Source organism: Oncorhynchus gorbuscha, linkage group LG13 (assembly GCF_021184085.1).
Source record: "Oncorhynchus gorbuscha isolate QuinsamMale2020 ecotype Even-year linkage group LG13, OgorEven_v1.0, whole genome shotgun sequence".
In the NCBI taxonomy this organism is placed as follows: domain Eukaryota; kingdom Metazoa; phylum Chordata; class Actinopteri; order Salmoniformes; family Salmonidae; genus Oncorhynchus; species Oncorhynchus gorbuscha.
The window spans coordinates 48,421,694-48,446,200 of NC_060185.1; the positions used below are offsets into that span (position 1 = coordinate 48,421,694).

A 24,507-nucleotide genomic window follows, 5' to 3' on the forward strand; every position below is an offset into this window, starting at 1 on the left:
AAACACAAAATAGTCCAAATTGGTGAAGTGAAATTTAAAAAATTACTTGTTAAAAGTAAAAATAATAAAAAAACATTTATGCATATATATTCACCCCATTTGCTATGAATCCCCTAAATAAGATCTGGTGCTACCAATTACCGCCAGAAGTCACATTAGTTAATTAAATAAAGTCCACCTGTGTGCAATCTAAGCCTCACATGATCTCAGTATATATACACACCTGTTCTGAAAGGCCCCAGAGTCTGCAACACCACTAAGCAAGGGGCACCACCAAGCAAACATCACCATGAAGACCAAGGAGCTCTCCAAACAGATCAGGGACAAAGTTGTGGAGAAGTACAGATCACGGTTGGGTTATAAAAAAAATATCTGAAAATTTGAACATCCCACGGAGCCCCATTAAATCCATTATTAATTATGGAAGAATATGGCACCACAACAAACCTGCCAAGAGATGGCCGCCCACCAAAACTCATGGACCAGGCAAGGAGGGCATTAATCAGAAAGGCAACAAAGAGACCAAAGATAACCCTGAAGGAGCTGCAAAGCTCCACATCGGAAATTGGAGTATCTGTCCACACTACCACTTTAAGCTATATACTCCACAGAGCTGGGCTTGAGGGAAGAGTGACCAAAACAAAACCTTTGCTTAAAGAGTAAAATGTGCAAACACATTTGGTGAGACTCCCCAAACATATGGGAGAAGGTACTCTGGTCAAATGAGACAAAAAACAACTTTTGGCCATCAAGGAAAACACTATGTCTGGTTCAAACCCAACACCTCTCATCACCCCGAGAACAACATCCCAACAATGAAGCATGGTGGTGGCAGCAGTGGGGATGTTTTTCATTGGTAGGGACTGGGAAACTGGTCAGAATTGAAGGAATGATGGATGGCACTAAATACAGGGAAAATCTTGAGGGAGACCTATTTCAGTCTTCCGGAGATTTGAGGCTGGGACGGAGGTTCACCTTCCAGGAGGACAATGACCCTAAGCATACTGCTAAAGCAACACTCAAGTGGTTTAAGGGGAAACATTTAAACATCTTCGAATGGCCTAGTCATTGCCCAGAACTCATGACTTAAAGATTGCTGTACACCAGCGGAAACCATCCAACTTGAAGGAGCTGGAGCAGTTTTGCCTTGAAGAATGGGAAAATAAATCCAAGTGGCTAGATGTGCCAAGCTTATAAATAGTTATGCACGCTCAAGTTTTCTGTTGTTTTGTCTAATTTCTTGTTTGTTTCACACTAAAACATATTTAGCGATTTCAAAGTGGTAGGCATGTTGTGTAAATCAAATGATACAAACCCCCAAAAATCGCGTTTTAATTCCATGTTGTAAGGCAACAAAATAGGAAAAATGCCAAGGGGGTGCTTTTGCAAGCCACTGTATATGTTTTTGCTGTTTGTTCTTTGTTATAGAGCCAAAAAGATTGGAGAAGTGATTTACCCATATATCTCCATTTTGGATAGGTAATTATTTGTGTTGTTGTTTAAGTGTTTTCCAATTTTCCCAGAAGTGTCTAGTCGGGATTCTTCAATTACAGTACATTGAGCTCATTTCTGATTTGCTGCTCCTTATTTTTCCATAATGTATTTCTGTATTGTTTTAGGGATTCAGCACAGAGACCCAGGTTTGGGGATTCTAGTGGGGGGATATAAACTCAGCAATAAAAGAAACGTCCCTTTTTCAGGTCCCTGTCTTTCAAAGATCATTCGTAAAAATCCAAATAACCTCACAGATCTTCATTGTAAAGGGTTTAACCTCTCTGGGATATGTGGGACGGTAGCGTCCCACCTCACCAACAGCCAGTGAAAGTGCAGGGCGCCAAATTCAAAACAACAAAAATCTCATAATTAACATTCCTCAAGTATACAAGTAATATACACAATTTAAAGATAAAATGCTCGTTAATCCAGCCACAGTGGCCGATTTCAAAAATGCTTTACAGCGAAAGCACCACAATGATTATGTTAGGTCACCACCAACTCACAGAAAAACACAGCCATTTTTGCAGCCAAAGAGAGGAATCACAAAAAGCACAAATAGAGATAAAATGAATCACTAACATTTGATGATCTTCATCAGATGACACACATAGGACTTCATGTTACACAATAGATGTATGTTTTGATCAATAAAGTGTATATTTATATTTTAAAAAATCATTTTACATTGGCGCATTACGTTCAGTAGTTCTAAAACATGCCGTGATTGTGCAGAGAGCCACATCTATTTACGGAAATACTCATCATAAATTTTGATGAAAATACAAGTGTTATACATGGAATTAGAGATATACTTCTCCTTAATGCAACCACTGTGTCATATCTCAAAAAAACTTAACGGAAAAAGCAAACCATGCAATAATCTGAGTACTGAGTATCTGAGTATCAAAGCAGCCAAAAAGATATCCACCATGTTGGGTATTCAACATTAATCATAAATAGCATTATAAATATTCACTTACATTTGATGATCTTCATCAGAATGCACTCCCAGGAATCGCAGTGTCACGCCCTGGCCATATAGAGGTTTTTATTCTCTATTTTGGTTAGGCCAGGGTGTGACGAGGGTGGGCATTCTAGTTTCTTTATTTCTATGTTTTGTATTTCTTTGTTTTGGCCGGGTGTGGTTCTCAATCAGAGGCAGCTATCTATCGTTGTCTCTGATTGAGAATCATACTTAGGCAGCTTTTTCCCACCTGTGTTTTGTGGGTAGTAGTGTTCTAGTGTTCTGCACCTGACAGGACTGTTTCGGTTTCGTTTCTCTCTTTGTTATTTTGTTCTAGTGTTCAGTGTTAATAAAAATCATGAACACTTATCACGCTGCGCTTTGGTCCAATCCTTCATGCAACGACGACCGTTACACGCAGTTCCACAATACATGTTTGTTTTGTTCGATAATGTCCATCATTTATGTCCAAATAGCTTCTTTTGTTAGTGCTTTTGGTAAACAAATCTAAAAGCACATTCAGTTCCAGCCGAACGTAGGACGAAAAGTTCAAAAATGTCCGTTACAGCCCGTAGAAACTTGCCAAACTAAGTATAGAATCAATCTTTAGGATGTTTCTATCATAAATCTTCAATAATGTTCCAACCGGGCCTCCCGGGTGGCGCAGTGATTAAGGGCGCTGTACTGCAGCGCCAGCTGTGCCATTAGAGTCCCTGGGTTCGCGCCCAGGCTCTGTCGTAACCGGCCGTGACCGGGAGGTCCGTGGGGCAACGCACAATTGGCCTAGCGTTGGCCTAGCGTCGCCCGGGTTAGGGAGGGCTTGGTCGGTAGGGGTGTCCTTGTCTTATCGTGCACCAGCGACTCCTGTGTCGGGCTGGGCGCAGTGTACGCTAGCCAAGGTGGCCAGGTGCACAGTGTTTCCTCCGGCGCATTGGTGCGGCTGGCTTCCGGGTTGGATGCGCACTGTGTTAAGAAGCAGTGCGGCTTGGTTGGGTTGTGTATCGGAGGACGCATGACTTTCAACCTTCGTCTCTCCCGAGCCCGTACGGGAGTTGTAGCGATGAGACAAGATAGTAGCTACTACAACAATTGGATACCACGAAATTGGAGAGAAAAAGGGGTAAAAATTCAAAAAAATATATATATATAAAAAAAAAAAAATAATAATAATAATGTTCCAACCGGATAATTCCTATGAATGTAGAAAAGCATGAGAATGAGAGCTAACTCTCTCGTGACCGCACCACAGAGCCTGTGGCAATCTGACAGACACCTGACTCATTCCTCTCTCATTCGGTCCCACTTCACAGTAGAAGCCTCAAACAACGTTTTCAAGACTGTTGACATCTAGTGGAAGCCTTAGGACGTGCAACATAACCAATATTCCACTGTATCTACAATAGGGGCTGAGTTTAAAAAACTACAAGCCTCAGATTTCCCACTTCCTGTTTGGATTTTCTCAGGTTTTCGCCTGCCATATGAGTTCTAATAATATGCATATATTAGCATCTGGGACAGAGTAGAAGGCAGTTTACTATGGGCACCGTATTCATCCAAGCTACTCAATACTGCCCACCTGTCACCAAGAAGTTTTTCAACATTGTTTCCCATGCTTGTTCAATGAACCATGAACAATTAATGAACATGCACCTGTGGAATGGTAGTTAACCTCTCTAGGATAGGAGGACAGTCGCGTCTCACTTGGCCAAAAGCCAGGGAAAATGCAGAGCGCCAGATTCAAATAAAATTATATAAACATCAAACTTTCCTTAAATCACACATGTAAGATATTATAATATGCATATTTTATATTCTTGGCATGAGTAGCAGGAAGTTGAAATTGGGCACGCTATTTATCCAAAAGTGAAAATGCTGCCCCCAATCCCAAAGAGGTTAAGACACTAACAGCTTACAGACGGTAGGCAATTAAGGTCACAGTTATGAAAACTTAGGACACTAAAGAGGACTTTCTACTGCCTCTGAAAAACACCAAAAGAAAGATACCCAGGGTCCCTGCTCATCTGTGTGATCCGTACTATGAAACGCCAAAGTCAGCACGACATGGATACAGGACGGACAGCTGATCGTCCTCGCAGTGACAGACCACACGTAACAACACCTGCACAGGATCGGTACATCTGAACATCAAATCTGCGGGACAGGTACAGGATGGCAACAACAACTGCCCGAGTTACACCAGGAACACACAATTCCTCCATCAGTGCTCAGACTGTCCGCAATAGGCTGAGAGAGGCTGGACTGAGGATTGTAAGCCTGTTGTAAGACTGGTCCTCACCAGACATCACCGGCAACAATGTCACCTATGGGTACAAACCCACAGTCGCTGGACCAGACAGGACTGACAAAAAGTGCTCTTCACTGACGAGTCGCGGTTTTGTCTCACCAGGGGTGATGGTCGGATTCGCGTTTATCATCGAAGGAATGAGCGTTACACCGAGGCCTGTACTCTGGAGCGGGTTGGATTTGGAGGTGGAGGGTCCGTCATGGTCTGGGGCGCTATGTGTTACAGGGAAGACATCCTCCTCCCTCATGTGGTACCCTTCCTGCAGGCTCATCCTGACATGACCCTCCAGCATGACAATGCCACCAGCCATACTGCTTGTTCTGTGCGTGATTTCCTGCAAGACAGGAATGTCAGTGTTCTGCCATGGCCAGCGAAGATCCCGGATCTCAATCCCACTGAGCACCACTAGAGGCCCTGTTGGATGGGAGTGTGACGGTTAGGGCCATTCCCCACAGAAATGTCCGCGAACGTGCAGGTGCCTTAGTGGAAGAGTGCGGTAAGATCTCACAGCAGAACTAGCAAATCCGGTGTTGTCCATGAGGAGGAGATGCACTGCAGTACTTAATGCAGCTGGTGGCCACACCAGATACCGACGGTTACCTTTGATTTTGACCCCCCTTTGTTCAGGGACACATTTTTCCATTTCTGTTAGTCACGTCTGTGGAACTTGTTCAGTTTATGTCTCAGTTGTTGAATCTTGTTATGTTCATACAAATATTTACACAAATAAACGCAGTTGACAGTGAGAGGACATTTGTTTTTTTGAGTTTAGCTCTCCAAACTGTCAGATTTTGATGAGGATTTTTTTATTATGTCAATTAGATTGACTGTTAAAGGACCATTTAACTTGTATTTTATTTTTCGGTACATGGGAATTTAACCGCAAAACGTCTTTTTATGTGCACTATGTCACCACGCACAGACTTTTATCCACAACAGGTCAATTTGATCGAAACACATCTCTGGTGTATGTTTTATTTATGCAGATTTTAGAATATTCACATGGAAATCTGTCAGGAATTGGATGGAAATCTAGCTATTGAATGTGATGCTCTACTAAGTACATATTGGACCCAGACAGAGTTTCTGACCTCTCGAAACACAGTCTGAATGAATTACCGGTGTGAGCATCACACTTGAGACCTAGCTCATCCTTCCACCTCTCAGTGGCCATCAGGGGGGAGAGACAAGATAATGCAAGCCATTTCACAGTAGAGACAAAGACCCGAAAAGAAAGGAGAAAAACAAAGTCAGTCAACAGAACTGGGACATAGCCGCTGCTGTAGAGCAGTCAATCATGTTGGAGTGCTTTGCAGGCAGACCTTGTCTGGTCCCACTGCCTGCCTGCAGTTTGGAGCCTATTCTTATTCAAGCTCTGGTAATGAGGACTTCCTGCCTGTGTGCTCATTGAGATCAAGTGATGATGGAGCGCATCTCATTTGGGCTCTGGCTGCCTGCTCAGCGCTCCTCACACCTGTCAAATGCCTGCTGTCCTCTCCCACACACATGCATGCACGCAACACGCACGCACAACACACGCGCAAACGCACACCGCACAGACGACTGATGGCGTGGGAGACTATTGGATAGCTTTTTATTTATTTTTGCCTGACAGTCTGAGTAAGCGTCAATTTCCGGTCTCTCAACATCGGACCAGAGAGGGTATACTCCGTAAAAACAAGAAAAACACATGCAGTCTCAGAAATACATCTATTTTTTTTTTGGTTGCCATTCCACTCTGATGGTCTCTGTGACCTTTTGCCAAGGTCACATGACCATTTCAGGGGGACGTTGTGTAATCAATGCTAGGCCGATGGCTGTGTCCTACTCCTTCATCACACGGCAATAGAGTTACACAAAACAGGGTGGATCGAGAGTGAACTGGGATCAGCTGTTCAGTGAGCTCACCTCAGCTCCCCTTTCTACCAACACAAACACACAGAGTTAAGACTGAGCACAATGGACTGGGAGAGCAGGTCCACTGCTGCCCGGTACGCTCCCCGCCCTGGCCGCCCCTCCTTTGTATCTCTGGCCTTATAGATCTTTTGCCACAGATGGAACCTGCTAGCAAGCTGTTGTTTCCTCCCGTTCATTCATTAACGTGCACAATAACAGTACATCCATTCAGTTGTCCCTACGTTTCCTTATTTCCCTTCTCTCTTTATGCTGCTTCATAAATAAGTAAATAGTGTATTTGATTTCCCTGTGGTTAATTATTTAGGCAGCGTTGATACAGGCCTCTCCTCCCAGTGCGCGGAGAGAGCGCCAGAGCCATGTTTTAGCCCGTTCCTAGGCAACCGGGTGGATATAGTCAGGCATCAGTAACGTCCTAATGACGGTGTGCATGCGAGGAGAGTGCAATTTATGCATTAACACTGGGCTACCATTTGCATGCACTTGCAAGGGCTTAATGAAACAAACGTGGCATTTTCTGCACCTCTCGCCTCAACTGGAACGTGTAATATCACAATGCTGTCACAATTGTTAGTCTACTTCGGGTTTAAGCCTTTATCGAGTATGTAAGTGAAAAGAATCTGTGATGTTTGCTGTCAGTTGTTGTGGCCTCAAACAGTCTCATAGAGGTTCAATGGTCATGGGGCAATTTAGCTCTGCGTGATGAGACGCAGGGTCAGTCAAGGGGTAAATAAATGATTGAACGTATCGGCTAGGCTGCGAAAGGGGCTACTTAATCGATTCAGCCCATTGATCCAGAGATGGTCGGCTGTGATAATAAAAGGGAGCATTTAAATGAAGAATTGGAATGAAGACCTGATTGGAATTGTTTGGCCTTTTTTTCGATTTGTTCCAAAATTAGTCTCCATAATATATTAGGCCACTGAGTGCAAAGGCCAAATAGTTGTAGGGCTTGGCTACGGTTGTTCGAAGCGTGTCTTGTTACATTACGTTTGCGGTAGGCCCACACCACAACGTTAAGGTTAACGACTTCAGTATTCTGACAAGGACATTGGCTCTGGTTTCAGTGGGTGACACTGGCGGCTGGCATTAAGCATTATTAATGACCAAGGAAATTCACCTCTAGGCTAGGCATTAATTGTATCGCTAGAGAACTTGTAGAGAAAGAGCACATGCAGTCAAGGTGTGTGTGTGCGTGAGTAGGTGTGTACGCGTGTCTGAGTGTGTGTGTATTGTCGACTTCACGTGGTTAAACAATTACTTCCCTGATTGGTATGAGAGAAGCCTCATAGAATTAGCTGTGATTAGATTGCGGTGCCATGGAGTCCCCTCGACACGTTGTTTTCCAGCTGATTTTTGTCGACATTGTAATCCCATTTGCATCGACATGTTGGAAATGCCAAACGCCCATGCTTTTGTCTTGTGTTAGTAGCTAATACATTTTTTTGAGATTACACTGTTATTACGCTTGAAATTAATATACAATTACATTTCATTCACACCAGCTCTGCTATCGTCTTGTCATGTTGCCGTAAACTGTAGGCCAATTTCAATCCAATCCACACTGTACCCTTAGTGTTGCCATTTCTCATTTGTATATGTATATACAAATGAGAAATATATATATATATATCTGTGCAATGTCCAGGTTCCTGTGCATCAGGTGCAAAGGGCACCCCTTTTCGTGACTGCCCGCACCCAGTCATTCCGCACCGTCTCTTAGAATTGCCTAGGTCTTTCTTTAAAAGGGTAATCGCCATTCGCACCAGCTCTGTCTCAACGCAACTGGGTGTCGCTTCTTTTTACAATCAGTTTCTCCATTGCAGGATTAAAGCGAAAACGACATTGACTTGATGTTGTTTAACAGTCCACCAACCGAGTTTACATGTGGGCTACTCTTAGCGTCTCTCAGTGAATTATAGGCCAGGAACAATGTCAGCTCTTGTATATCAGTAAAAGAGGTCCTTGTTTTACATTGAGTAGTAATGTGGGGCACAAGCTAGGCCATGTCTTGCATGTGGCTTGTATGATAAGCAACCTTAACTTTAACAGGAAGGCTTGTGTTAGCTTTCCGAAACTAATGCATTAGCTTTAGATCAGCTGACTAACACAGTTTGGTGCAGAATAACCAACTTTGTTCCACTCTAACCACCCCTCTCCTCTGTCTCTCGTCTCCAGTGTTCAGGGAGCCCTATACGGTTCGGGTGGCAGACCAGCGCTCCATGCGGGGCAACGTGGCCGTGTTCAAGTGCCTCATCCCCTCGGCCGTGCAGGAGTACGTCAGCGTGGTGTCCTGGGAGAAAGACACCGTCTCCATGGTGCCAGGTAGGAGCATCTCAGATTTAGACCTGAATGAATGGAAATGGGGAAAATGGGCTGTCTGGTTGGCTGGTTGGTTGATTGGTTATATGAGCATGAAGATGGCACTATTTTTGGGCCCCAAAAAAGTACAACTGTTATTTCCAATGGACATCCATCAACAAACAACATTCGCACTTTGAAAAGAAACTTCACAACCAATCATCAATGCATGTGAACGGGATTGCTTAGTTGATTGGCTGATATGCTTAGTTGATTGGCTGATTGCTTAGTTGATTGGCTGATTGCTTAATTGATTGGCTTATTGATTGGTTGATTACATGAGAATGAACATGACAAACATGTCAGATTTTGGCCCAAAGGATGAAAGTGTTAAACAACTGTTATTTCTGTACATTGACTGTGGGATGAACATTCACTTGCAAACACATTCACACAGGGAAATAAAAAGTCACAGCGAACAGACTCTGGACTGGACCGCCCACTGGATTGTTGTGTGTGAGCATAATGGTTTTTGAATGTTGATTTTGGGCTCTTGATTTAAATGAATATCACACCCTGGTTTTTTTCCCAATATTGCTGGTTAGACCCTCAGACCCCTGTTGAGGTCGCTTGGAGTTCTGTTTATCAGCACTAATCTGTTTTGTGGTTTTAGTGCCGTGTCCCATTTTGCCTGGACCAAAGTGTCAAATGATTCAAAATGGAGTCTCATGAAATGGCCTCTCATGGGGTGATCTGTGGCTCGTCACTCATTGCCGTTTTTAATAGCAGTGTGAGGGGGATAAATCAGACATTAGAGCTGACGAATGTGTGTGTTTGCGTGGGTGTGAGCTTGTGGGTGTGAGCGTGTGTGTCTGAGTGTGTGCCTGCGCACCCACGTGTGTGTGTGTGTGTGTGTGTGTGTGTGTGTGTGTGTGTGTGTGTGTGTGTGTGTGTGTGTGTGTGTGTGTGTGTGTGTGTGTGTGTGTGTGTGTGTGTGTGTGTGTGTGTGTGTGTGTGTGTGTGTGTGTGTGTGTGTGTGTGTGTGAAGAGGCTGCAATTCAATGACATTGCCTCATTGTAACTCGTTGGATTGATGGAGTGAACCTGTTTACCCATTGATCACATTCAGACCATAGAAAACAAGCAATGACACACAAATTGTCTTTATATTCTGCCTATGTCACTATCTTTGTCCTACATTTGTAGGGATGTGCTGTCAATTTTCCTGCAATATTAAAATATCTAGGTTTCTATTTGCGTCTGTGTTTTAACTGCTAACATGCTGTTACAGAATGTGGATATGTGTGTGTGTGTGTGTGTGTGTGTGTGTGTGTGTGTGTGTGTGTGTGTGTGTGTGTGTGTGTGTGTGTGTGTGTGTGTGTGTGTGTGTGTGTGTGTGTGTGTGTGTGTGTGTGTGTGTGTGTGTGTGTGTGTGTGTGTGTGTGTGTGTGTGTGTGTGTTGAGCTGTGTGTAGATGCCTATAGTGCTAAAGGTCGCTCTGCGGTCCAGTAGTAAATGAAGGGGTGTCAGAGAAGACTGCTCAGGTCAGATGACACACAGGTCGCTCGCCTCGCTCCAGCTCTCACCACCTTCTGATACTCCCCTTTCACCTCTCTCAATGTTGTTGTGTGTGTGTCTACGTTTGTGTGCGTGTGGCTCTGTCCTTCACACTGGAGCACTCATTGATCCAGTGCAGCTGCGTTTGTATGTGTGTGAACAGGGCCCGAGGGAGGGGGGGGGGGGCTGAATCGATAAAGCTTGCTGTCGGATTCCCCTCTCCCTTGTCACGGATACCCTCAGTGTGAGTGGTGAGACCCAGTCGGTCTGTGTGAGTGATGGATGGATAGATGTGTGTGTGTCTGCCTGCCTATGTGTGTGTATTTCATTAACATATGTATTAACTGTCAGGCCTTGTATGTCCTCTAATGATTCAAATCTCCATACCATGGCTTTGTGCACATACAGGGACATGCTGGTGTTGGTTTAGCAGATGGTTGTACTGCTATAGACTATAACACCAGTTCACTTCACACCCACGGAATTAGGGCGAGGTGACTCTCTGCCCCACTGAGCATGAGGGAGGGCAGATCATCAATGCTGAACTGACTGAGTCACATGGCAGTGGAAGGCAATAGAACCTCTGCCCTCCATAGCTGACTATATCCCCATTCTGAAGTCTTCGACTACTATTATACGTAATTGGATAAAGCTGATAGGATATGGTGGTTATCTCTCTCTCTTTCTCTGTCTCGTTCTCTCTCTCTCTCTCTCTCTCTCTCTCTCTCTCTCTCTCTCTCTCTCTCTCTCTCTCTCTCTCTCTCTCTCTCTCTCTCTCTCTCTCTCTCTCTCTCTCTCTCTATCTCTCTTTTTCAGTTTCAGATAAGCCCTACAAGGTGGTTGAAAGCGTTCCACAGGGATGCTGGCCCATGTTGATTCCAATACTTCTTACAGTTTTGTCAAGTTGGCTGGAAGTACTTTGGGTGGTGAACCATTCTTGACACACATGGGAAACTGTTGTGCGTGAAGAACCCAGTAGCGTTGCAGTGAATTCACTTGGTCAGTCTATGTCATGGAAATGTTCCTAATGTTTTGTGCACTCAGTGTATATCGATACAATGAGACTATGCAGTGCGTGCATGCATCAACATTGATGAGGAACAATGAGATACAATGAGACTATGCAGTGCGTGCATGCATCAACATTGATGAGGAACAATGAGATACAATGAGACTATGCAGTGCGTGCATGCATCAACATTGATGAGGAACAAGAGATACAATGAGACTATGCAGTGCGTGCATGCATCAACATTGATGAGGAACAATGAGATACAATGAGACTATGCAGTGCGTGCATGCATCAACATTGATGAGGAACAATGAGATACAATGAGACTATGCAGTGCGTGCATGCATCAACATTGATGAGGAACAATGAGATACAATGAGACTATGCAGTGCGTGCATGCATCAACATTGATGAGGAACAATGAGATACAATGAGACTATGCAGTGCGTGCATGCATCAACATTGATGAGGAACAATGAGATACAATGAGACTATGCAGTGCGTGCATGCATCAACATTGATGAGGAACAATGAGATACAATGAGACTATGCAGTGCGTGCATGCATCAACATTGATGAGGAACAATGAGATACAATGAGACTATGCAGTGCGTGCATGCATCAACATTGATGAGGAACAATGAGATACAATGAGACTATGCAGTGCGTGCATGCATCAACATTGATGAGGAACAATGAGATACAATGAGACAATGCAGTGCGTGCATGCATCAACATTGATGAGGAACAATGAGATACAATGAGACTATGCAGTGCGTGCATGCATCAACATTGATGAGGAACAATGAGATACAATGAGACTATGCAGTGCGTGCATGCATCAACATTGATGAGGAACAATGAGATACAATGAGACTATGCAGTGCGTGCATGCATCAACATTGATGAGGAACAATGAGATACAATGAGACTATGCAGTGCGTGCATGCATCAACATTGATGAGGAACAATGAGATACAATGAGACTATGCAGTGCGTGCATGCATCAACATTGATGAGGAACAATGAGATACAATGAGACTATGCAGTGCGTGCATGCATCAACATTGATGAGGAACAATGAGATACAATGAGACTATGCAGTGCGTGCATGCATCAACATTGATGAGGAACAATGAGATACAATGAGACTATGCAGTGCGTGCATGCATCAACATTGATGAGGAACAATGAGATACAATGAGACTATGCAGTGCGTGCATGCATCAACATTGATGAGGAACAATGAGATACAATGAGACTATGCAGTGCGTGCATGCATCAACATTGATGAGGAACAATGAGATACAATGAGACTATGCAGTGCGTGCATGCATCAACATTGATGAGGAACAATGAGATACAATGAGACTATGCAGTGCGTGCATGCATCAACATTGATGAGGAACAATGAGATACAATGAGACTATGCAGTGCGTGCATGCATCAACATTGATGAGGAACAATGAGATACAATGAGACTATGCAGTGCGTGCATGCATCAACATTGATGAGGAACAATGAGATACAATGAGACTATGCAGTGCGTGCATGCATCAACATTGATGAGGAACAATGAGATACAATGAGATCATCTACGGAATGCAGACGAGCTTGTAGGTGTCAGTTGTGTGTGTGTGTGTGTGTGTGTGTGTGTGTGTGTGTGTGTGTGTGTGTGTGTGTGTGTGTGTGTGTGTGTGTGTGTGTGTGTGTGTGTGTGTGTGTGTGTGTGTGTGTGTGTGTGTGTGTGTGTGTGTGTGTGTGTGTGTGTGTGTGTGTGTGTGAGCACACAAACATATGCAAGCACACACACACATTCTGATTTGTGCACATGGTATTGTATGGGTGTGTGTGTACATGCAGGAGTGTGTGGATTAGTGTATGACATGTTTTTTATGTATAATTTCATGTGTATTTAGAGTGTATACATGAGGTGTTGTAAGTATTTACATTAATTCAATTATAAAAAAAGAATCCAATAATTATCAAATCAAAAAAGAACAAGAACATAACACAATGAAACAAATCACTTAGAACCACAAAGTCTGTCCCATTTCTCTGTGGTTGTGGCACATGGTGACACATTTAGCTGCCAGCTTAGTTGACTGTTGCAGAATGGGGAGTTTATGTACATCAGGAATCTGTCTAAAGTTTGCAATCTATTTTTCAAAAACTGGGAAATATGGAGTGAATCTCAGTTTGTACTTCCCGTAAATCACAATACCTACGTATTCTCAGATCTCTTTAGAAGCCAAGATTTAAGGTGTCTTCTTCTTTCAATTCCTAGACTCAAGTCTCTCAGTCTGCATGTTTCTGACCGAATTGAAATGCTCTTTTCTGCACTTGAATGTGTAGAGAGAAAAGTCACAGTTCTGACCTGCAGGCGCTCTTTTGAGTATGTCGGTGGACACCGGAAATACTTTTAAAAAATGTAACTGAAATTTCTCAATGAGGCCTTTTTCCCATTTGCCGAAGATGAGAGATGGGTCCCCATACTTCACGACCATACAGTATTACCGGGGTCAGAATGAAATTGACCATTTTAACCACATTTTTATAAGGGTATTTGTTTTGCTGAATTTGTATTTAATATCATAAAATGCCTTTCTGTTTTTTCTTTCACTAAGGGCCTTTGTAGCCAGGCTAAAGATCCCTAGTGAGATTATCTCCAGGCCCCGGTAATTATAGCTGGTACTGTGCTTTAGTGTAGTTCCACTTTAGGTAAACTGGTAGCTGTTTCACTGGGATCTGACTTACTTCTGAAAGACCACGATTGAAGTATTTTCTAAGTTTACTGTTGGTGCCGATCTTTGGCGGTACTGCTCTACAAGGGATAGGCTCTATTGTAATCCTTGTTCTGTGGGTGACAACAAAACTAAGTTGTCGGCATACAACAGCCTTCAGAAAGTATTCACACCCCTTGACTATGTCCACATTCTGTTGTGTTACAGCCTGCATTTAAAATGGATTCAAACGAGAGTTTGTGTCACTGGCCCACACACAATAAGCCATCATTTCAAAGCGGAAAAAGTTTGATTTCAGACATTGACAAATGAATTCAAATTGAGAAGCTGACATTTTTGAAATGAATAAGTATTCAGCCCCTTTGTTATGGCAAGCCTAAAAGAGTTCAGGAGTAAAATGGTGCTGCACAAATCACATAATAAGTTGCGTGGACTCACTCTGTGTGCAACAATAATGGTGATTAAATTAAAAAGATTTTTGAACGACTACTCCATCTCTGTACCGTAAGGTCCCTCGATTGAGTAATGAATTTCAAGCTAAGATTCAACCACAAAAGGTAGTTCAATGCCTCGCAAAGAAGAACACTGATTGGTAGAAGTGTACAAAAAAATAAAAAGAAGACGCTGAATATCCCTTTGAGGATGGTGAAGTTATTAATTACACTTTGGATGGTGTATCAATACACCCAGCCACTACAACAACATACAGGCATCCTTCCAAATCACTTGCCGAAAGGAAGGAAACCGATTAGGGAAAACAGTTACAAAGATAATGGCTGTGATATGAGAGAACTGAGAATGGATCAACAACATTGTAGTTACTCCACAACACTAACCTACATGACAAAGTGAAAAGAAGGAAGCTTGTACAGAATAGACATATTTTAACACACACATCCTGTTTGCTACTAGGCACTTAAGTAATACTGCAAAAAAAAATGTGGCAAAGAAATACAATTGTCCTGAATACAAAGAGTTATGTTTGGGGTAAGTCCAACACAACACATCAATTAGTACCACTCTTCATATTTTCAAGCATGGTGGTGGCTGCATCATGTTATGGGTATGCTTGTCATTGTTTTTTTTAAGATTAAAAGAAACAGAACACAACTATAAGCACAGGCAAAATCATAGTGGAAATCCTGGTTCAGTCTGCTTTCCAACAGTCACTGGGAGTCTTTCAGCAGGACAATAACCTTAAACACGAGGCCAAATCTAAACTGAAGTTGATTACCAAGATGACATTTAATGTTCCTGAGTGGCCTAGTTACGGTTTTGACCGAAACCAGTTTGAAGATCTATGGCAAGACTTGGAAATGGCTGTCTAGCAATGATCAACAACCAACTTGGCAGAGCTTGAAGAATTTTAAAAAGAATAATAGGCAAGTATTGTACAATCCAGGTGTGCCATGATCTTAAAAGACTAACTTATAAACACGCACAGCTGTAATCGCCGCCAATCGGCTTCTACAAAGTTTTGACTCAGGGGTGTGAATACTCCTATAAATAAGATATTTCTATGTTTAATTTGCAATAAGTTAAGAGTTTTTTTTGTTGTCGTTGTATAATTCCCAGAATTAATTTTGATCAATGGCCTCAGGCAATTTGATAATGTTTTATTTCCATATGCTTTTCTTTTTTTCTTGCGCAGGAGTTGTTTGTATGCTCTCATTGTATATGAGTGGTTTCGGCTCAACTCCTCAGGGGTTGTTTGTATGCTCTCATTGTATATGAGTGGTTTCGGCTCAACTCCTCAGGGGTTGTTTGTATGCTCTCATTGTATATGAGTGGTTTCGGCTCAACTCCTCAGCAGTTGTTTGTATGCTCTCATTGTATATGAGTGGTTTCGGCTCAACTCCTCAGCAGTTGTTTGTATGCTCTCATTGTATATGAGTGGTTTCGGCTCAACTCCTCAGGGGTTGTTTGTATGCTCTCATTGTATATGAGTGGTTTCGGCTCAACTCCTCAGCAGTTGTCAGGAGTTGTTTGTATGCTCTCATTGTATATGAGTGGTTTCGGCTCAACTCCTCAGCAGTTGTTTGTATGCTCTCATTGTATATGAGTGGTTTCGGCTCAACTCCTCAGGGGTTGTTTGTATGCTCTCATTGTATATGAGTGGTTTCGGCTCAACTCCTCAGGAGTTGTTTGTATGCTCTCATTGTATATGAGTGGTTTCGGCTCAACTCCTCAGCAGTTGTTTGTATGCTCTCATTGTATATGAGTGGTTTGGTCAACTCCTCAGCAGTTGTTTGTATGCTCTCAACTCAACTCCTCAGGAGTTGTTTGTATGCTCTCATTGTATATGAGTGGTTTCGGCTCAACTCCTCAGGGGTTGTTTGTATGCTCTCATTGTATATGAGTGGTTTCGGCTCAACTCCTCAGCAGTTGTTTGTATGCTCTCATTGTATATGAGTGGTTTCGGCTCAACTCCTCAGCAGTTGTTTGTATGCTCTCATTGTATATGAGTGGTTTGCTCAACTCCTCAGGGTTGTTTGTATGCTCTCATTGTATATGAGTGGTTTCGGCTCAACTCCTCAGGAGTTGTTTGTATGCTCTCATTGTATATGAGTGGTTTCGGCTCAACTCCTCAGGGGTTGTTTGTATGCTCTCATTGTATATGAGTGGTTTCGGCTCAACTCCTCAGCAGTTGTTTGTATGCTCTCATTGTATATGAGTGGTTTGTATGCTCAACTCCTCAGGAGTTGTTTGTATGCTCTCATTGTATATGAGTGGTTTCGGCTCAACTCCTCAGCAGTTGTTTGTATGCTCTCATTGTATATGAGTGGTTTCGGCTCAACTCCTCAGGGGTTGTTTGTATGCTCTCATTGTATATGAGTGGTTTCGGCTCAACTCCTCAGGGGTTGTTTGTATGCTCTCATTGTATATGAGTGGTTTCGGCTCAACTCCTCAGGGGTTGTTTGTATGCTCTCATTGTATATGAGTGGTTTCGGCTCAACTCCTCAGGGGTTGTTTGTATGCTCTCATTGTATATGAGTGGTTTCGGCTCAACTCCTCAGGTTGTTGTTTGTATGCTCAACTCTCATTGTATATGAGTGGTTTCGGCTCAACTCCTCAGGAGTTGTTTGTATGCTCTCATTGTATATGAGGGGTTTTATGCTCTCATTGTATATGAGTGGCTCAACTCCTCAGGAGTTGTTTGTATGCTCTCATTGTATATGAGTGGTTTCGGCTCAACTCCTCAGCAGTTGTTTGTATGCTCTCATTGTATATGAGTGGTTTCGGCTCAACTCCTCAGGAGTTGTTTGTATGCTCTCATTGTATATGAGTGGTTTCGGCTCAACTCCTCAGGGGTTGTTTGTATGCTCTCATTGTATATGAGTGGTTTCGGCTCAACTCCTCAGGAGTTGTTTGTATGCTCTCATTGTATATGAGTGGTTTCGGCTCAACTCCTCAGCAGTTGTTTGTATGCTCTCATTGTATATGAGTGGTTTCGGCTCAACTCCTCAGCAGTTGTTTGTATGCTCTCATTGTATATGAGTGGTTTCGGCTCAACTCCTCAGGAGTTGTTTGTATGCTCTCATTGTATATGAGTGGTTTCGGCTCAACTCCTCAGGAGTTGTTTGTATGCTCTCATTGTATATATGAGTGGTTTGAGTGGCTCAACTCCTCAGGAGTTGTTTGTATGCTCTCATTGTATATGAGTGGTTTCGGCTCAACTCCTCAGGGGTTGTTTGTATGCTCTCATTGTATATGAGTGGTTTCGGCTCAACTCCTCAGGAGTTGTTTGTATGCTCTCATTGTATATGAGTGGTTTCGGCTCAACTCCTCAGGAGTTGTTTGTATGCTCTCATTGTATATGAGTGGTTTCGGCTCAACTCCTCAGGCAGTTGTTTGTATGCTCTCATTGTATATGAGTGGTTTCGGCTCAACTCCTCAGGGGTTGTTTGTATGCTCTCATTGTATATGAGTGGTTTCGGCTCAACTCCTCAGGGGTTGTTTGCATGCTCTCATTGTATATGAGTAGTTTCGGCTCAACTCCTCAGGGGTTGTTTGTATGCTCTCATTGTATATGAGTGGTTTCGGCTCAACTCCTCAGGAGTTGTTTGTATGCTCTCATTGTATATGAGTGGTTTCGGCTCAACTCCTCAGGAGTTGTTTGTATGCTCTCATTGTATATGAGTGGTTTCGGCTCAACTCCTCAGGAGTTGTTTGTATGCTCTCATTGTATATGAGTGGTTTCGGCTCAACTCCTCAGGAGTTGTTTGTATGCTCTCATTGTATATGAGTGGTTTCGGCTCAACTCCTCAGGAGTTGTTTGTATGCTCTCGTTGTATATGAGTAGTTTCGGCTCAACTCCTCAGGAGTAGGCTGTTTTTTTTTTTTTTTTTGCAGAGCATTCGTAAAACTTTTCTGGGGAGAATACATTCTTTGTCAAACATTTCTTTTTAGGTTTTTGTCTTTGTTTATTCTTTAATTTTTTGTCCTAAATTGAGTCCAATATTTCAGATACATTGCTGATGTATTTGGTTCCTAGATTTACCACTTCCCCCTGGGTTAGGTTGTAAAGAAGTGGCATGGAAACTGTTTAACATGGCAACACTTTCAGTACTATCCATGTTCACTTTGAATTCCTCCAGATAGTTTTCAGTCCATTGAATGTTTGGTTTCAGTGAATAGAAGAAATGGAAATGGTTTGTAGAAATGGTTTGTCAGACTCTTGTAGGTATGGCACCGTTTGGGAGTGGTCAGCTGAAGTGAGTTGTTGCTTGACTAGAAAGGCATTGATTGATTTAGGGGATATGTCTGTGATGGCGTAGTCCTCTTGCACTACATCCTAAGGCTGAGCAGAGTGTCAATCTCCCTAGAGAATCCCCCCTAGTCCTGCCATTCACTATATAGAGACGAAAGGTTTTACAGAGATGCGCCACATGTTTCCCACTCTTGTTTAGTATTTCTATGTTATTTTCACATACATCAGAGTGTTGTTTCTGTTTGTTGTAGACCTTAATAAGGTGCAGACAAGTCAGGTGTTTACAAATATGTGAGCATATCAATTTATTTCCCCGTTCTGGCATTTTAATTCCCCACATATCAGAACCGAACCCTTTGACTGGAAGTGGGAGGCTTCCTTTTGTAAGTTTGTAAAACAATCCTCCTTGAAACGAGTGGATTTTGCGATAGAGAAAGTGTTTTGGGATGGAATTATTAACTGTCATCGGTATATACCAACATACCTCGCGAGTTTCTGCCATTCTTCAGGGAGGACACAACTAATTCTCTATCGCCTGTAGGACAGTGGATAGGCGTGTCTGTATGACGCAGTGTCTCATGAAAGATTGCAATATCAATATTGTTTAACACTGTATAGAATTCAAGTCTGTGGTTTTGTTGCCAAATGCTGAATAAAATGGAGGCGTTGTTTGTTCCAGTTACTTATCTTAAATGAACCCATAAGGATAATAATGAGTACTTTCTAAGATGGTTCTGCTACCTACAAAGACAGAATGAATGAAAATATCACCACGTTACTTTTGAGCAGAGTATGTTCAGCAGAACCTAATTTGATTTAGTTGGGCTACAGCAGGGGGCTTTGGTCTTTGTGCCCATCTCTCTCTCTCTCTCTCTCTCTTTCTGTCTTTCTCTTTCTCTACACATTCTCCCTGGTACAGAGCGGGCAGTGTATGACAGCACCTCCCACCCCAACAGACACAAACAAACACTCTCATACCCGCCGTCATACCAGTTATCTATACTTTGGAGTGCCAATTAAACAGAAGTCCATAGATGGCATATGCAATTCATTTGAGTGTGTATAGTATGTAGCTAACACACACACACACACACACACACACACACACACACACACACACACACACACACACACACACACACACACACACACACACACACACACACACACACACACACACACACACACACACACACACACACACACACACACACACACACACACACACACACACACACACACACACACACACACACACACACACGTACACACACACACGTACACACACACAAAGCATATCTATCCATCAGCTTTCTATGGCATACTGTATAACTTTGTCAATTCATGAAGAAGCGGTCTGTCGGTTTGCTATTTCATTTGAGCAATAAGACCAGTATGCATTGTCTCATTGACATGACATACGGTATGACATGGCCAGCGCTTGTCATCCCAGACGTCGATAAAGCTGGGTTTGGATTTTGTTTGATGAAGAGGCAGGGGTGTGTTTTGTGACAGCCGGGCTCACTATGATGTGACCCTGCGTGTGTGTTGTGTCACTATTTGACAGCCAAATGTGTTTTCAGTGGGGAGAGCTGGAGAGACAGGGACAGGAAGGGAGGAGGGGAGAGGAGAGGAGGGAGAGGAGAGAGAGGGGACAAAGATTGGCTTTGTTTGGTGGATCAGTGACACGGGTTTTTTCGCCCCTCTCTCTACCTCTTCTCTTTGACTACTGGTGTGGCTGTCAGTTAGGGAATTTGCATTTGTTTGGTTGTCAGTTAAGAAATTGAAAGAGGATGTACTTTACTTTTGGTGTGTGTGTGTGTGTGTGTGTGTGTGTGTGTGTGTGTGTGTGTGTGTGTGTGTGTGTGTGTGTGTGTGTGTGTGTGTGTGTGTGTGTGTGTGTGTGTGTGTGTGTGTGTGTGTGTGTGTGTGTGTGTGTGTGTGTGTGTGTGTGTGTGTGTGTGTGTGCAGAGGGATGTCATCTGTGTGTCATTATGTTAGCGTTAGTGTGTCAGTTTGTTAGTATCCGTCTCCTCCTCCTCCACTCAGAGCTTAAAACGGTGTGAGTTTTATCTTGTCACCATGGCAACGGGTGCAAAACGTCGCTCGCAATGAGGAAGGTGTGAGGGTGCATCGCTGCGTGATTTTTATTATAGCATCACCACGACTCTGCACTGCCACACACACACACACACACACACACACACACACACACACACACACACACACACACACACACACACACACACACACACACACACACACACACACACACACACACACACACACACACACACACACACACACACACACACACACACACACACACACTTAGTAAGAAGAACAGACATCCATACACTCTTTCAACAGCAAACAAAAAGAGAAGATACATTGGCAGAGAAAACGTATAGACCTTTTAATATACGCTGAGCTGACACACATGCATTACAGAGGAATAAGAGAGACAGAACACACACACAGACATACCCACGCACGCACACACACGGTCTTTCTCCCTCGCTCGTAATGAAGTTGATGAGGTGTAGGCTTTGTGACTGTTGATATAATAATGTGCCCTTTGTGGGGGGTAGACAGCCCAGTCATGTCCAGACTTGTCCTTACAAAGGGACCACACTTGTGGTCTCACACACACACACGCACGCACGCACGCACGCACGCACGCACGCACGCACGCACGCACGCACGCACAGAGAAGCACCAATTCCCAATCTATGTACCTGAGATGAGGGGGGGGGGGTAGATAATGATGTCTGTATTTGCATTCTGGCTGAGCTTGTTTAATCATCTATCTGCGCTCTCTCTTCTCCCTCTCTCAGTGGAGTGTAGCGTCATCACAGCTGCTGCTTTTGCCCCAGTCTCCATTTTGTGACCACTCTGCAAGGGCCTCTGTTCTCTCTCTCTCTCTCCCTCCTCTTCTCTTTCTCACTTTTCCACTCCCAATCTTTCTCTCTTGTCCCCACTCTTTATTTCTCTCCCACTTTCATGCGTCCATTTCAGGGCACTTAGTGGGAAAGGTAAGGGGACAGTGGGGTGACAATAACATAACTCCACCAAAGATGAGAGAAAAAGTGAGGGATAGACATAAGAGAGAGATTAAGTGACCGAGAGCAGGGGATCCTAAATTATGCAGACAGGAAGATGGGCAAAGAGAGGGATAAAAGTCTCGGGAGGAAGATCGACAGATGGACTTAGAGGGAGGTGCACACTTTGAAATCCTGATGTCGCCGGGCTCCCAGGGAGCTAGAGGAGGGCATGGCGCTCTGCCTCTGTCTCCCCATTAAATATGCATCTCTGCTTCTCGTCTGTCTCACCATTACAGAGCGGGGGCCGGGGCCGGGGGCGGGCGGGGGGGGGGGGGGGATGTATTTGTGTTGGGGGAGTAGTTTTTACCTGCCTAGTGGTTGGTAGGAGGGAAGGGGGAGTTGTAGAAAGGAAATGGGTGGTGTTTACTTATTGAGGCGTGTTTATGAGGCGCGGAGCGTGTGTGTGTGTGTGTGTGTGTGTGTGTGTGTGTGTGTGTGTGTGTGTGTGTGTGTGTGTGTGTGTGTGTGTGTGTGTGTGTGTGTGTGTGTGTGTGTGTGTGTGTGTGTGTGTGTGTGTGTGTGTGTGTGTGTGGCGACAAGGCGGTGATACATGTTGTGCTAGATTATTTATTCAGCACTCGTGTTTGGGTGTTTTACAGAGAGAGCAGGTGCAGAGCGACTCTGAGCGCGCTCTGTTTGACAGGGGACGAGGGGGGGGGGGCATTGGCAGGATACGGGGGACTAAGACACAGAGGCATTCACCGACAGAACAGAACCCGGCACCCTACTAGGATGATAGGCTTTGATTCTGTATGTATACCCGTACAACTTCAATTAAATTGCCCAGATCAGTGAACACAACCGGCGCTTATTAGAGACAGGCTACTATTTGAGCCAGGAATTGATTTCCTTCGTTTAGTTTCCATACGTACCTTTTTACTTCCCCCCACACCTTGCAGTCTCGCCCTCTTCTTATCCACCTCAGACAAACATTCAAGTTTGACTTTTTGACTTCGCTATTCTCTCTCTGGTTTTGGACCAGTTCAGAAAAGCCTGGCTGTCGCCCAAATAAAGCTCTGCGAATTTGATGTGTTTTCTTTTTGGTGGTGCCATGGCATCAACGATGACATTATACCATTTAAGATTTACAGTATATCGCAATGTCATGATTGCTTCTCGTTTTGACGTTGAGACGGATGTGTGGATGGCTGGATGGATGGATGGGTGGATGAATAATGACAATTGCACATAGAGAGATGCAGATTGACAGATAGAGAGAGAGATGTGCTGCAGCGAGGTTGAAATGAAGAGATGGAGGGAAGATTGAATGAGGGAGGGAGGGAGGGAGGGAGGAGAGAGAGAGAGGGCTGTGCACGAGGAGAATTTCAATGGCACTCCAATCATGCAGGCAGCCTCGTTAGCTGGGGGAACATTTGCATAGTGCTCCGACGGATTCATTTGGCCTTACTCAGAGAAGATGGCTCCTATTCCTCTCTCCTAGTTAGTTATGCATTAACCTCCACAGCCACTGTGTGTGTGTGTGTGTGTGTGTGTGTGTGTGTGTGTGTGTGTGTGTGTGTGTGTGTGTGTGTGTGTGTGTGTGTGTGTGTGTGTGTGTGTGTGTGTGTGTGTGTGTGTGTGTGTGTGTGTGTGTGTGTGTGTGTGTGTGTGTGTGTGTGTGTGTGTGTGTGTGTGTGTGTGTGTGGTGGAGGAGGGGGGGGGGTGTATGTGTGTCAGACACCTTTGTTTTTGTGTGCAAAGGGTGCACTGTGTGCATGCATGTTCGTGAATACATCCCTGCATATTTTGGGGATATTTCCAGTCCTCGTACCCAGTCAGAGCCCGATCACTCCCTCCCTCTACGAAAGCCTGTCTAATAGGGTTTTGTTCTCCAACAGTATGACTGTTCTGCGACATTGTAGCATAGCCATGTTAACCCAGCCCAAAGAGCTAATTAACAAATGAAACCATGATTCTGCCTCTGATAATGAGATCTGGTGGTGCTGATGATACGCCACGTTGGCATGACGATGAGGATGGACATCATTCCCGGGGGCTGTTACCAACTCCGGGGTGTGTGTTGGTGATGATGGGGAACGTGTGAGTAAGTGGAGATGTCGTAGATAATGAGGTATCCAATGGATGTGTTCTGCTAGTTGTTGAAATGACACTGCCATCGGGACACTAATGCTGTTCGACTTCAACGGCAATCAGAAAGACTGGCAGGGTGTGTCATAGTGGCCTGGAGCAAAGTAGTCTTTGTGTATCCTTCATATAGTAATCACAAATGGAGTCCACCCCAGCAACTCGATTTTAAACCACTGAACTGTGCAGAATATGACCAAACCAGACATTCACTCAAACAAAACCACAAGCGACCTTTAGCATGTCCTTTCCATAGATCTCTTCTAGTGAGGGCCACAGTGCAGTCGATGGCCATTGCCACGTTGGTGTGAGG

At 43.8% G+C, this 24,507-nt stretch overlaps 1 protein-coding gene across 5 annotated transcripts in view; it reads left to right on the forward strand.

Annotated features, from left to right (window-relative positions):
- Positions 1 to 24,507, forward strand: part of LOC123993048 (Down syndrome cell adhesion molecule-like protein 1 homolog) — a 167,837-nt gene that overhangs the window by 19,344 nt on the left and 123,986 nt on the right. For all 5 annotated transcript variants that reach the window (XR_006831357.1, XM_046294799.1, XM_046294801.1 and 2 more), the window contains exon 3: positions 8,859 to 9,005. Coding sequence is in view for 4 of the 5 variants with exons in the window: in XM_046294799.1 (XP_046150755.1) it covers positions 8,859 to 9,005 (147 nt within the window). In the remaining variant the exon portion in view is untranslated. The remainder of the gene's footprint in view (positions 1 to 8,858; positions 9,006 to 24,507) is intronic.